Source organism: Lichenostomus cassidix, chromosome 2, assembly GCF_008360975.1.
Source record: "Lichenostomus cassidix isolate B80296 chromosome 2, HeHo_3.0, whole genome shotgun sequence".
NCBI classification, from domain to species: Eukaryota; Metazoa; Chordata; class Aves; order Passeriformes; family Meliphagidae; genus Lichenostomus; species Lichenostomus cassidix.
Genome location: NC_139482.1, coordinates 131,787,400 through 131,803,026, shown reverse-complemented (window position 1 = coordinate 131,803,026; position 15,627 = coordinate 131,787,400). Strand labels below are relative to the sequence as shown.

Sequence of the window (15,627 nt, the reverse complement as noted above, 5' to 3'; positions counted from 1 at the left end):
GAGAAGTTTGGGTGATGTATGAAGCCTTGTAATAAGGAGACAAAGGAGACAAAGTTAATCCTAGCCAAAAGAATCAGATATTTGTGGAGAAAATTATTCCCTGTGCATTTGCCACAGTATTCCTCCATTTCATTTTAAAGCAACAGGTAGTGGCCAAAACTGGACGTGAATTCTGACCCAAATTCCCTCTAGATCTGACCTGGTCTGTGTGAAACCCTGTGCTGTCACATGTTCTGTTATGGAATAACAGGCATACATTTGTTCAAAGCAGGCAGCTGCTGATTAGTGTGATAAATCTATACCTTTGGAACTGACTACGAACAAACCTATAGGGTTCAATTTTCTAGTTCTGCAACACCCTTTTCTATTTATCATGACTGTTATCTTGAGAATAATGTATAATATGCTGGTTTAGAAAATGCTTGCCTAAAAAGATGCTGCACTGTAAAGATGGACTCTGAGAAAACTCAAAGAATAGACAAATGAACAGTGTTATCTCCACATGCCATTGCTTCCAGAGCAAGTATGTTTGCAATCATTGCAGAGTTTCTTGCATTTAATGCTATAGAGTGATAATAACTACAGAAAGCATGAAATAGCTACTTTCTTTACCTGTTTTACTGACTTGAAACTATATATTTTTGGGAAAGCCATGCATGTGCAGACCTGAGGGCTGGTAGGTCCTTGTGCTGCAAAACCAAGACATAGCATGGATAAAAAATGAATGGAACGGAGGCTGTGACAAAAGCCAGGTTTAAGTAATTTCCTCCAAAGCAGGAGCCTCAGGGCTGAGGCCAGATGCTCAGGAAATGCGCAATGGCTCTTTACCTAACAAGAAAGAATTTAGAAGCTTTCAGGCATAGCAGAGGGTGGGCTTGTGAGCTAGGATGAAGGACACAGATTTACAGAGAGGTGACCTGCAGCAGGGAAATACTATCAGAAACAATGTTTTGTATCAGCAAATACAATAATGCAATAAATTTTCTGCCCAGATGTTGAGAGAATCCAGAATAATTAATCTAACTCTAACGTAATATGAATTTTAGACAGTGAAACAAAATACAACAAACATATTTGCACTTTCCATACATTTTGGAGGTCTCTGCAAAGTTGTCTCCAGGCAGGCAGGGCTGAGCCCTCCAGGCACACTGCAGCTGTAGGGAGGCAGCCAGGAGCTCTGTGCCTCCCTCTCAACTTGCAGGGGATGCTTATTTGGAGTGAGCACACCCTAAAGCACAAACAGCCTCTCAAACTGCAAACCTTGGCATCACTTGCATGGCCTAACTTCCCAAGGGCATGCAGGTGCTAAACCTTTCCATATCGGTATATTCAAATCTCAAATTGGGATGCAGAATCACAGTACAACTATCTTGTAAACAATTTTAACAATGTTGCAACCACATCTGTACAATAAAGGTGAATATAAAATTTATATTTATTCCAAGTAGGAATGCTTATTCCAAAAGCATGCTGCAGCACCCTTTAACAAATGTGTTAGCTCTACTTGGCAAATAGACTCCAGAAGCTGAATAAAAGGGAGTTGGTCTGACCATCAAGGGAAGATACAAAAGGTAAACTTGAAAGAATTATAATCACGTGCTAGGCAAGGACTTAATGGCAGAAAAACAACAGAGTTTGATGCATGAAGGTACAAGTTCTGATAAATGGAACAAGATAGAAGGACAGAATTTTGACTCTATGGTGGAATAAGTATCAGCAACGTTTTGGAAGACCTTGAAGGCTGAGTACATCTTTTGCCTGGGAAAATAATGACACAGAATGGATTAGGCAACTAACCGGTGCCACATGATGTGCCAGAAACAGATCACTCCTTCCCCCAAAGTGAAAAACTAACACACAAATAGCAAAGCTCTGAAGTGCTTTTCATAGTAATGGATTTTAGAAGGATAGAGAGTGGGGGTATTTGCTCCCCCACATGCAAATGTACCAGCTGTGTTTCAGTAAAGCCCATGCAAAATACACCTTAAAAATTATACCCTCCACACACAATGCCTTATATGATGGGTCCAAATTATGGCAAATCAGCCTGTTTTCCTAAAGTTCTGCCTTTTGGCTCAGTCTTGTTTGACCCTTTCCTTAAAATGCCAAGACAGAAGTTACCCTTTCAGGAGAGCACTGTGTGAGATGGAAAACAAGCTGCAGGCTGCTGGCTCTCTCTCTATCATCCTTCCCACAGCAATGTCCACCCTGCTCTGAACAGTGCCTTGGAGCTGTAGGTGTTCACATATTCTTTTCCCCTCCTTTACGTGGTCTTTCCTTCTCCTTTGGGATGTGGTAGTAAAACATCATTATTTGTGATTTAGACTTATTTCCAGCATGGACATGGAAAGCATTACTATCATTCTTATTTACCTAGCAAAACACACAGGGAATTTTAAGATGAGCAAATTACATAATTCCAATTAATCATACTGGGGAGCAGCAAAAACATTTAGGCAGACTAAATATAAATCCTTATGTAAAGCATTTAACGGTACATGACACTTGAGCTGAAATGACCCTCCAGTTTTGCTCACCAAGGTTCAACAGCCGGAAATTGAAGCTAAAGGTTCTAGGTAGTACATTGCGCAATTATTTTCACAAATAGTTATTAACTACTGGGATAATTTACAAAGACTTGTAAAAATGGCAAAATGGTAAAATGCCAGCGACTGGAAACCTGTAAATTCAGTCTCAATGTCTCAAAGGTATGCTCCTTGGGGGAATTAACTCAGAAGAGCCTCTTGGGCTGCATGGCCAGGTGGCATTCCCAGCCTTACAATCCCTGAATATACAGAAGGGTACTGCTGACTTAATTGGTTCGCAGTGTGACTATGGTCATAAAGTGTTTTGGCTTTAAGGTATTTTATGCATGTGAAAAAGTCATCACTCACATTCAGTGTTCACCCTTGTCTTGGATTGATGTTATGATAATCCTTTATCCCCTATCGTTGGCTTATATGCCCAAGAAAGAAAAAAATGTGTAAAAATGTGTGGTCCTGTCTCTTTAACTGCACCCAGCCGCAGAGAGAAACGCGGGTTGTTTTGAAAACATTTTCTCCAAGCCTCGCTCCGGGGGAGGATTCGTCGCCCGGCAGAGACTGCGTGCTGGACGGGGGTCGGAGTGAGCTCTGTTCCCGGTTTTTTTTCCCATTTTTTCTTTTTCCTCGTTTGGACCCCTTCTGTTCGATCTGCTTTGCCACCCGGAGACCCAGGAGGGCCAGAGGACAGCAGAGCTCTCCAGGGAGCTCCACCCGGCCCCGGGGGGGAGAGGAGGAGAGGGACTGCGTCTGAGAAAAGGACTTTTTAATCAGGTTGAATAACTCCTTTTCCCCTTGGTTTTCCCCTTCCCCCTGTGCCTTGCAGGGCACTCTGCGTGGTTTTGTCAAATAAATAGTTTTTTCTTCACTTCCATCTAAGAGGTTCTGTTGTGGGTGGGGGAGGGGGTGTCGGGGCCCTTCGCTCTCGGAGGAGAGAGTTATCATTAACCCGGGACAACCCTAAAGTGGAGGCAGTAATTACATAAAAACTTAATGTTATCAGCCATTACCAATCTTCTAGACAACTCTGCATTTTTTTCATCTTTTCCACACACAGTGTAAGCACTCAGAAAGCACCCAGGCATCAGCATTGTGCAAATGGCAGATACTCATAATTTTAGTACTGCAAGTGATTGAAACAATTCTGGTGGGCCACTTGGGAAATGCTAGAAGTTTACAAAAATGACAATTTTAACATGAGGACAATATCCAGACAAAATGTACAGAGACAGAAACACAACTATATACACTGTTAGGAAACTGGTAAAAAAAGGGCAATCAAAATATTTCAGTCACTAAAGAATGGGCTGGTTATTTTTCTCTTCAGTAGCTAGCATGCATCCAAATCAGCTACCCTGAATCCCTGATCTCCCAGGAGGAATGAGGCTCAACATTACCTCATTTTAATCAGCTGCTTAAAATGTTAGGCTCAGTTAAGCAAACAGCAATGCTGAGGGACCCAGTGGACTCAGGAAAACCTTAAAATGTAAAGTCCTGCTTCACAGCCTCCAGTTGCCCATGCTAATTGGCAAAACACCACTCCTTCACCTACCTCTCTGACTTACTTTTAACCTGGATTTTTTCCAAACAGAACAGAAAAGGCATTGTGACAGTCTAGGGAAGCAGACTGGTATTTTATTTTCTGATGTATTCATCAGAAAATAAAATTGCATTATTGCATTGTTTTTTTTTGTTGTTGTACAGCAAAGGACCAAGCCTTTTGTTTCATGTGGGAAGACTGCTGAAAAATGTATGCACTCACCCCACAGCCAGAGAAATCTGCTCCTCTGCTCCAGAAAAGGAGCTGCTTTGTGCAGGTCAAAGAGAAAGCCTTACAATAAACTGCTGGCTTTGATCATTATGTTTCTGAGTCTTAACTATTACAGCTTCAATTTAAGATAAAACTCAGCTTTCAGTCCCAGATTTCTTTGAACTGCAATCTGTTTTAAACTGCAGGAACATCTGAGGAAGAAATGGTGGAACTTGCAATATAAGTTCTGTTTCTATGAAAAAATATATTTCTAGAGCTGACTAGAGTTACAGAAAAGACAGATTTCTGTCACTTCAATGCTGAATTACTGCAGTATGTGCTTAATGTGGAAATTTTGGAAATTTTAATCAATGAACAATGAGGTAAACTGCACTCCGAGCTGTGTTTCCTGTGTGCAATAAATTATACTTCTGGTTTGACATTGGCAGGAGTCTTCGCTTAAAGCTAATTCAATTTTTAACTGTTTGCTGTGAATTCTACACTCCTAAACTGGAAAATACAGAATTAGATCTGACTGGAAAGTGTAAATACATTTCTAAGGAAAAGAAAAAACAAATTTTAAATATCCTGAATCAGGATATAAAGGCTGTGGTTGGGGAGAGAGTGCTATTTCCACGAGATGAGTAATTTTGCAGAGCAATTTCCTTCTCAGCATCTTTCAGGCAGCATCTGCCATTGACAAAACCACCACTCAGGTTTCCTGCTCAAATCCTTTCAGGCACTCTCCCTCTCACCATCCCTCCTCCCCACCACCCGCTGCAGAGTGTAACAGCTCTTCCTGTAGTTAATGACAGACCTTTGGCTCTCAGTAGCTAAGAATATTTTTGTCTTTCAAGATTTCAATGCTGCAAAAAGTGGGGGTTTTTTCCACAGGGAAATCATCTGCAAAGATGGTTCCAATTCATGTCTCCTGCAAATCATCTCTATTGATGCTCAACAGCCTTTCTGCTTTCTGGTACTGTGACAGCTGGGAAAGCCTTTCATATAGTTCAAGTGTTCATGTACATGACATTTTTAGTGAATTTACTTTATCAGTTGGTAAATTATTTTACTGGGGTGAACTGGGGGTGATAAATCCTAGCATGTATGCTTTTGACTGTAGAAGAGCTTTATCATGACTGCTGGCCACTAACTAAATGTATACTAATCAAAGACAGAGGTTTTGTGGAAAGGTTATCAGAGTTTGGGTTGGGTGGTGTTACAGCTTTAGCAGCATTTTGAGAACATTCCAGAGGCAGAGAGTACAATGAAGAGGCTGCTGGGGAAGGGGGAGGCATCTGGAGAGCCCTGTCCAGCCCCTGCCCTCCCGTCCTGTCACAGGGGTGTGAGGTGGCTGCTCCCATCCAAGACACAAGGACCTGTCAGAAGGCTTCATGAAGTATCTGAACCACCTACTCTCAAACAAGATTGAAGTTTTTCCAGCAATTGAGTCTAATGCATCTCACAGAATAGCAAGCTGAAGGGTCATAATAGAAGAAAAATTCTCATCTCTCAATTATTTTTGAGACTTTTACTTAAGCTCTGCTAGCTATGGATGCATCCTTTTTTTATGGCAGTGAATATTTATTAAAAGACAATTAATTTAAAAGTACTTCCAGAGGTAGTGGGGTAGATTGCTTAGTATAATCTGATGGGCCAAATAAATATCAATGCCATTTTTTACCTGACATGTGAAATTAAACTGCACTATCAAATGACAGCAAAGATGAAAATGTATGGAATGGATGAATTAACAGCTAGGGTAGAGATGAAAAATATGGTTATTGCAAAAAGTTGTATTTATGATCTGAGTTTGATTTTTCCAATAATTTCAATGCTCTCTTGTGGTGCAATAAATACTGGTTCAGGTCACTACTGTAATTCTTGATTGGCTTCTATGCTGGGCAAACCCTAAGTGTATGATGCACTGGGTTTTGGTAGCAGGGGGGCCACAGAGGTGGCTTCTGTGAGAAGCTGCTGGAAACTTCCACCATATTCAGCAGAGCCAATTCCTGGTGGCTCCAAAAATTGATGTGCCACTGGCCAAGGCTGAGCCAATTCAAAATGGTGGTAATGCCTCTGTGATAACAGATTTAAGAAGAAATCAAAACACAGATTGTAGTGCATTTGTAATTTCCCAGCCAGAGAAGAGCAGAGTGAGAATGTGTGAGAGGAACAACTCTGCAGACACCAAGGGCAGTGGAGAAGAAGGGGAAAAAGGTGCTCCAGGCACTGGAGCTGAGATTCCTCTGCAGCCTGTGGTGCAGCCCATGGTGAGAGAGCTGAACCCCTGCAGCCCATGGAGGTCCACAGGGATGCAGGGATCCACCCTCAGCCCTTGGAGGAGCCCCACTGGACCAAGTGGATGCCTGAGAGGAGGCTGTGACCCCATGGAAGATCTGTGGAAGAGGGGCCCTGCTGCCATGCTGGAGCAGCCTGTCCTGGAAGGAGTGCACGCTGTGGAAGGGTGGCCCACACTGCAGCAGTTTTGGGAGGTGTTTGCCCATGGGAGGAACTCACACTGCAGCAGTTCACACAGAGCTGTTGCTCGTGAGATGGACTCATACTGGAGAAGTTAATAGAGAACTGTCTCCCGTGGGAGGGACCCCACAGTGCAGCAGGGGAATGACTCCTGTCCCTGAGCAGTGGGAGAAGCCATGGGTGATGAACTGACCAAAACCCCCATTCCCTCTCTCCTTGCACCACTGGGGGAGGAGATAGAACTGGCAAGGAGGGAGGGGGGAAGGTTTTTAAGGGCTTATTTTACTTCTCATTACCCTGCTCTGATTTTGTTAGTGTAATAAATTCTCTTCATATCTCTAAGTTGAGCCTGTTTTGCCCATGATGGTATTCAATGAGTGATATCTCTCCCAGTCTGTATCTCAACCCATGAACCCTTCATTAAATTTTCTCTCCTCTGTCCAGCTGCAGAGGGGAGTGAGTGAGTGGCTTTGGAAGATGCCTGGCATCTGACCCAGGTCAACCCATGACAATGTGTTGAATGGGAAATGGCAATGTTGAGTGGTTTTGGGTCAGTGGGTTGACAACCATAATTTATTACAGAGATTACTCATTCAATTCTATAAGCTTCCTCTGTTGCTACTTAGGGTTCTTTATAACTCCCTAATCCATAGACTGATGCAGAAATGTCTTTTTTTGGTGGCAAAATAAACTCTTTTTCAATTTCTACAGGATACATACATCTGGGTGGAACACCAGTGTTAGTTCCTTTATGCCCTGCAACATTTCCCACCCTTCTCCTCCAGACATGCTGTGAAAAGTTTGACTAGAAGTTCCTAAAGCATATGGGCATAGTTAATTCCTCTGAAGCAGCAGGGGCTCCAGGCTTTTCCATTGCTTCAGTTTGTCTCCACATTTGGTACTGAGTCTGTACTTCCAGCACTGACAGCAAGGTTTGCTATTCCTGTGGTCTTCCAGAGGTGCAGTGAGGAATGACACAAAACTTGGTGTCCCTCAGAAAGAAGCCCTTTGAATAGCCCTACCAAATCATGCTTTCAAGAAAGTGATATTCAGGGGACTTTGGACTCAGTCATCTTCTTGTTATGCAGATGGAAGCACCTACTCAAACCCACTCAAGGAATGCTTTCCATGTTTAAGGAGCCCAACCACACAAATGTTAACACACAAAAAGTTGGTGTACACAAGGTAGAGGAGACACATAAGAAGGCTGATTTCTGAAAGCTAGATAGTAAAAATGACATGTAAAAGTTTTCTCTCCCTACTCTATGAAACAACTCACATGCTTTTTTTTTCTCTTTTTTCTTTTATTTTTTTCTTTTTTCTTTTCTCTTTTTGGGTGGTTTATGAAGATTTCCTCAGTACCACCTTTCGTCCAGAGGCCAATGACAACTGAAGCAAGAGAGAACATATAATCCAAATCCAGAAACAATATTAAAATGGGATCCTTTAGCATACACCATACCATTTGTGGTGGTTTGATCCTGGCTGGACCAGGTCCCCTCCAAAGCTACTCCATCAGTCCACTCCTCAGACGGACTCAGGAGAGAGCTCCTGAGTTGAGATAAAGGACAGGGAGAGATCACTCAGTAATAAGCATCATGGGCAAAAGGGACTTGAGGAAATTAATTTAATTCTCTGCCAATAAAAATTAGAGCAGGTTAATGAGAAAGTATAAACCCCTGAACTGTAAAACACCTTTTCCCCACCTCTCTCTTCTTCCCAGGCTCAACTTCTCTCCCTCTTTCTCTACCTCCTCCCACCAGCAGTGCAGAGGGTTGGGGAGTAGGGAATTGTAGTCAGTTTACCACATGTTGTCTATACCCCTCCTTCCTCCTCAGGGGCAGGACTCCTAGCACTCTTCTCCTGCTGCAGCATGGGATTCCTCCCACAGGACACAGTTCTGCATGAACTTCTCCAACCATATGTCCTTCCTATGGGCTGCAGTTCACAAACTGCTCTTGTGTGGGTTCCCCTCCAAGTCACAAGTCCTGCCAGCAAACCTCCAACCTGCTCCCCATGGGTCCACAGGTCCTTCCAGGAGCCTGCTCCAGCTTGGGCTTCCTGTGGGATGACAGCCTCCTTTAGACATCCATCAGCATGGGATCCTTCAGGGGCTGAAGGTGGATCTCTGCTCCAGCATGGACCTCCATGGGCTGCAGGGTCATTGCTGCCTCACCATGGTCTTCACCAGTTCCTGGAGAACCTCCTGTCCCTCCTTCTCCACTGACCTTGGTGTCTGCAGAGTTACTGCTCTCACATATTCTCACTCCTCTCTCCAGCTGCTGTTCTGCAAGTTTTTCCCCCTGACACTTCTTAAATATGTTATCTCAGACATGCTACCACTCTTGCCAATGAGCTAAGCCTTGGCCAGTGGTAGGTCCATCCTGGAGCTGGCTTCATGGGACATGGGGAAAGCTTCTAGCAGCTTCTCACAGAAACCAACCCTGAACCTTGCTCACTGCTACAAAACATTGTCGTGCAACCACAATACATAATTACACCCAAGGTCTGGACTAAGAGGGAAAGGGAATTGCTGCAGTATGTCTACAGTCCAGGAAGAGCTGCATTTATTCACTTTTTCTGTAATTCTGAACTGTAATAAGGCTATCTCCTGAAAATGTCACATTAGAATAACTGGTATAGCTATTTTTTAAACATACAAGATTTTGAAACAACCCATTAATAAAACAACATAAGGGCACAAGAGCACAAAAAGATCCTGATATACCCATACAATGCACTGATCCCTCTTTACCTCTTGACCTAAAACAGATGGTTTATTAAATATTTCTCTGCAGTCCAATCCACGAGAAGCACTCTGCTGCACTCGGTTCTTAATTTACAGCCTGATGCTTGCTTATTAATCTCTGTTAAGCTGTGAACTTTGCGTTCACCTGGTAAATGAAGGAGCGGATGACGGCAGAGGTCCGAGCCAGCACCAGTGCCTGTTGTCTTGGCAACCCTCAGCTGCTGCTGCTCGCAGTCCTCTGCTGCAAGTGATGGAAAACTGATTGTCCACAACTTCTCTGTGAAAGGTTACCTCTGAAGCGCTGCATTTTGCATATTGAGTCTCGACAAGAACCCAGCTGCAAATAGGAGCCTGGTCCATAAAACTTCCCGGAGTTGTCAGCAACCAGAAATCAGTGGAGCAGCAGCATGAGCTAGTTGTGTAGCCCCAGAGAGCAGAGCAAGAATTATTCATAAACACACAAGTATATTGGGGCAATTATGAAAGATAAACTGTTAGCCAGACAGACTGCTAGACAGTGATAAAATTTCTCCTGTATTCCTCTGATTTTCTCTATTTATTTTACAAAGGACTTGATTGTCCTCTCATTTCATAGTTATTTTGCAAATGTCTTCAGTAAGGGCTGAACTGATCTTAAATTGCAGGTTTCATTTCTGGCAGTCCACTTACTGCAGTTAATGTTTGCTGTTGCCATGAACAAGTTTTCCTCCCAAGTACATCAGGTGAGTCTGTGTGAAATCCAGATAATGTTTTCTTTAATATGCCTCAGGAAAAAAGGACTTCACTATAGAAAAAGTGTAAAGTGCAAAGAATAAAAAACAATTTTTTTATAGCTTATCATTATGTGAGTCACATAATGATAAAAAAATCAACTAATTTTACTAGCTGAGGAGCTGAACAAATCAGTCCTGAGGCAATCAATATTCAATTTCTCTGTACTCATAGAAGAGAATTATTTTTTACTTGGTTTAACTAAATCAGTTAAAAATTAATTACTTTTATTTGCATTTCAGTAGCAGTCCCATTAAACACTGGGGTCTTAGTGTGCTGGTTACAGTGGGTATACAGTAAGGAGAGATCCTGTCCTAAGGTGCTTACAGCCCATGGGGTAAATCGATTGTAAAGTCTCTCTGACCACAAGGCAACATGCCATATCCACTCTGAGGCACTTTCAGGTATAATAAAGAAAAAATAATTGAATACAGCAGCTAACTTAGTTAGTGAAAATAGAAAGAGGTAGAAATAAGATGGCTTTAAACCTGCCTTAAAACAAATGAAATTCATTTTTGTTAGAGTTGATATTGAATGTGTTTACAAAGTTCTTTTACTGTACTGGTTTCCGGTAGTAAATTGTACATCTTAAATTACTAGGCTATACATCTACGTATACATATACTTATACATCTCAGCAAGTTATCCCAATATAACATAACAGGTTGTGAAAACATATTCCAAAATACTTGACAGTTTTTGTATGCTTTTTGTTAATTCTACCTTTTCCCCATGGTTTGCTCATAACCCATGGTGACTGCCCTGGGGACTCATCTGTACCCACAGGTTATTACTTCCTCAGAAAGTCATTGCTTTGCTAACACTTCCACTTAGCTGAATCAGACCCTCTAAAGAGAAAGCAATTTGTGCAAAGAGTTGCAAAGACCAAGGAGCGGTTACTAAGCAGAAATGTAGTCTATTATTTTCCCCAGCTATAGCCTACGCAGTAGCTCAGTCCTGTGAAAAGTTCTTTGCTCACATAGCAGTGGATTGGATGTTCTTCCAAGAAACTGCTTTATTGTAGGGGCTCACTGTGACTCTTTCCTTTTTTCTTCCCTCTCAGAAGCCACTCACCCTATGAACAGAACGTACACTTATCTTCTAGGAAAGGTCTTTCAATTTCACCACCTGCAGTGCTTTGTGAAGTTATTTATTAGTTTTCTAACTTTCTTCATCTATATCAGGTCATCCCATTCCTCATTGCCAAAGCCTCAGCAGTGTACTGCAACAAGTTACAACCACCTATATTTGTGGCTATTGGTGTCTTCTCATGACCTAAGTCACTTTTCATGAATCTAAGACCATTTTTTTAAGCTATGTTATAGCAACTAATATTGCCCTATACATTTTCCTGCAGAAAATAGGGAGATTATTTCCAATCAACTTTATAAAAACTGATGTAAAAAATCAAGTAGGGAAATCAATAAATAGTCTAAGAAAGGATCTATTGAACTAGGAAAAATAGAAAAGCAAATGAGAAAGTTAAAAAACCTCTATATTTCCGTTTTAATGTATTAATATTTTAGTTTTCAACATGCTTTGGTAAAGGTACAAACACTTGGCTACAGAAATACATATAGTTCCAATGAGAGCAGGCACAGAAAGCTCAATTTACTGGCTGAGAAAAGGGAAGGATATGATGAAATTTGTGGTGGTATGAGATTACTAAGATTAATATATGACAGTTACTAACCCATTCCTCATTGATACACTCTGTGATCCTGTATACACTACATTCTTTTGTCCCTGAGTGATTTAATCCTCATTACATTTTGATGTCCAGTTCTGTTGTTTTTTCTGCTTTACTGAGACATGTTGACAATCACAACCACCTCTTACTGCTTTTGTCTTTTCCCGAAATATTTCTTTCATCCTATCTCTACTGCTTTCTTCCCAGAATTTCACCAGTTTATTCCAAGTTAAAAATTACAAAGAACAACTTCATCCTCTTTTCCCCAACCTCATTTGGCTGGTGCCCCCTTCCCTGGCTGCCTCCTCCCTTTCTGTGTCCTAGTTACAGAGTCTTCCTACCTTGACTTGCATCAATGTCATCTCCCATTTCCCCATCTCTCCCATCCTGCTCTTGTCCCCTGCTTTGCTCTTCCTTTTTGTCTCTCATTCTTGGGTAGTTTTCAGTTCTCACAATAAAGGCATGTTTTTCTCTTCATGTCTTAAACCCATACTTGACCTCATTTGCCCCTCCAATTGCTCCTTCCTCTCCCTTTCATCTGTAAATTCACTTAAAGTGCTGTTTCTAGTCCCTGGAGTACCTCTCCTTATCCCTATTCCTTCCCTGCTTCAGACCTTACCCTACAACAGCTCTCCATTAAGTACTTTATGACTTCTGAGGCACTAACTGGGAACAGTGTATGTTCCTCAGGTTCCTTAAACTGCTGCCACCACAGCCCTTTTGAAGAGTGAATCTTGCCCTAACTGAAGTCCTACTTATACTTTTTTGCTCCTACTAGTCTGTCTTCTCCTCATGGCCTTCCTCCTAATCTCTTCTGCAAGGTTTTCTTGCAAAGCTTTTCATGCCCTAATAAGTCTCTGTTAGTCTTGAGTGCTGTTCTCTTCTTATCTCTGGTATTCTTATCTCTAAACACAAATTCAATTATCATGTGTTTCTAGGAAGAATACTCACTCATCTACTTTTTATTCCCTCCTACTCAGTGTCAGATCTTGGACTGTCTGGCTTCCATTTATGATGTTTAGGCACCAACCCAAAGTAGACATGGCTAAGATAATGCTAAGTGTGGGTAAAAAGGGAACACTCTGTTTAGCTTTCACTGCTGGAGACAGCACTGTTACCTGTCATTCAAACTTACTGCCCAGCATCATCTTGAACTTCTTTAAATTCTTTATCTAATCTTCTTTAATACAATATTTCATAGACCTGTTCACCTTCAAATTCTCATAATTTCCCAGGTGACTACTACAGAATCTTTCCTTAGCCTCCAGGAGTACAATATACACCCTTCGTGTCTTCTCCCTCCCTGTCATATTTTGGTCAGCAGAGATCTCCCTATTCCAGCTGGCCTGTGACACCCACCTTTGTGCATTTTCACTCCTGCACTTTTGTAATTTCTTCCTGGTGCTTTGTTACTTTCTATAAAAGTATGTAAAGCTACTTCTTTTCATCTGAAGCTGCCTATAGCTGCCTAGTGTTTTATATGAAAATTATAATCGATTCTGGGCAGCAACCATTTGTATAATATCTAGCACAATGAATTTCTGGACCTAGGCTGAGATTTCTACTCTTGCAATACATACTAATTCTCACAACATTTCAAACTGCACATCAGATCAGAGCTCCTCAATCCCTTTCCCACATCTGTCCCTTCTATAACATCTCAGGTGCTCAACTAAGGATGTAGCACACTGACAAGAACCGGGAAAATCAAACTTGCAGGGCTGCACCTGTGTAGCCCACCCTCTCATCAGCTTTTTGTGTATCAGAAGGCATCAGCGGTAATGTGGAAGAAAGCTGTCTCTTCCCTAATTTCAACCTATTTCCTAAGTCACTTGTTTTGCAAAAGAAAAAGCCACGTATTCCACAGCAAGAGCCCCAAGGATCAAGTTCTCTTCCCTGCTGGTAGCATCGTTCCACAGTGGACGGGGGCTACATGCGCTGTCTCATAGCCGAGCACCGCCGAGAGCGGATCTCTAGAGCCCGAACCCGCTCTGGTAGCGCAGAGCCCGGAGCTGGCGGGGCAGCTCCCGGGGGACTGCTCCCTGTTCTGCCCTGTACCGGGGCTGCTCCCAGCTCTGCCCGGTCCCGGGGCTGCTCCCAGCTCTGCCCGATCCCGGGGGGCTGCTCTCTTTTCTGCCCGGTACCGGGGGGCTGCTCCCAGCTCTGCCCGATCCCGGGGGGCTGCTCCCGGCTCTGCCCGATCCCGGGGGGCTGCTCCCAGCTCTGCCCGGTCCCGGGGGGCTGCTCCCGGCTCTGCCCGATCCCGGGGGGCTGCTCCCAGCTCTGCCCGGTCCCGGGTCTGCTCCCGGCGGGGCTGGCCGGGCAGGGAAGACTCTCCGAGCGCTCCGAGCCGCCGCGGCTTCAGCGCAGACTTAAGCGCCTGTATCTCTCGGCGGGGATGGAGTGGCGGAATCTGTTCTCCACACAGCAGGAAAAACGGGTGGATTGGCGCACGACCCCTCCATGCACACACGGTGTGTGCAGAGGTGCTCATAGAGCGTGTGTAGATGCACATACAGCGTGTGTAGATGCACATACAGCGTGAGTAGGTACATATACAGCGTGTGTAGGTGCTCATACAGCGTGTGGAGGCGCATATACAGTGTGTGTAGGTGCACACACAGCCTGTGTAGCTGCACACACAGCCTGTGTAGGTACACACACGGCGTGTGTCGCAGCCCTTCCCTCCCCGCGCTGCCCGCCCGTGTCTCCCGCACTCACCGGGGCGCAGGCCGCCCTGCTCCCGGCCGGGGGCCTCGGCGCTGCCGCCCTCCTGCGGCGGGCTCTCGGTGTCCGTGTAGGTCAGCCAGGTGGACTCGGTCTCCCGCGTCCAGCTCTCGTAGTAGCGGGGCTCGATAGCGTCGGCCCGGCTGCCCCCGCAGCCCATGGCGACGCCCCTGTCACAGCCGCCGCCGCCCGGCCACCATCGCCCCGCCGGCCCCGCTCAGCCCTATCCCCGCTCCTCCGGCTCTCCCCGGCTCCGCTCGCCCCTCTACCCCTTCTCCCCGGCTTTATTATCTCCGCTGTCCCCCCCTCCGTCCTGGTTGTCCCCTCCCCTTCTCCTCCCGCAACCCGCTTCCCTCTCCTCCCGCTTCTCTCCGCTCTCCCATCCCAGCGCTGGCTCCCGGCTCGTCCCCGAGCTTTCCCCATCCCCGGCTGTCTCCCCGGAGCAGGAGCTGCTGCCTCTGCCCTGCCGAGGGGCAGGCACTCCGCGGGCGGGCAGGAGCTCTCTCCCCCTCGGGTTAGGATCGGGACGGCTGGGATTTACACGAATGTGCCAGCGTGCCACAGCTAGCACAGCACAGCACAGCACAGCACAGCACAGCACAGCTAGCACAGCACAGCACAGCACAGCTAGCACAGCACAGCACAGCACAGCACAGCACAGCACAGCACAGCACAGCTAGCACAGCACAGCACAGCACAGCACAGCACAGCACAGCACAGCACAGCACAGCACAGCACAGCAAGTCCCCCCAGGCCTGGTATTGCACCCAGGCTCTCACTGAGGCTTGTGCTCTATCTCGCTAAGCTATCTGTCCCTTCCCTGTTTTAGCCGGGAGAGCCTTATTCCCACGTTTGGTGTTTCCTGCTGGGTAATTGGGAACTGAAGGTGCAACACTGAATGCTCAGCTCCAGAGACAGT

General features: G+C 44.6%; 1 protein-coding gene across 3 annotated transcripts in view; it reads right to left on the bottom strand.

The window, feature by feature from the left end:
* Positions 1 to 14,968, bottom strand: part of BAALC (BAALC binder of MAP3K1 and KLF4) — a 37,260-nt gene extending 22,292 nt beyond the window's left edge. For all 3 annotated transcript variants that reach the window (XR_014850227.1, XM_085053362.1, XM_085053364.1), the window contains exon 1: positions 14,703 to 14,968. Coding sequence is in view for 2 of the 3 variants with exons in the window: in XM_085053362.1 (XP_084909488.1) it covers positions 14,703 to 14,868 (166 nt within the window). In the remaining variant the exon portion in view is untranslated. The remainder of the gene's footprint in view (positions 1 to 14,702) is intronic.
* Between the last annotated feature and the right edge of the window lie 659 nt (positions 14,969 to 15,627).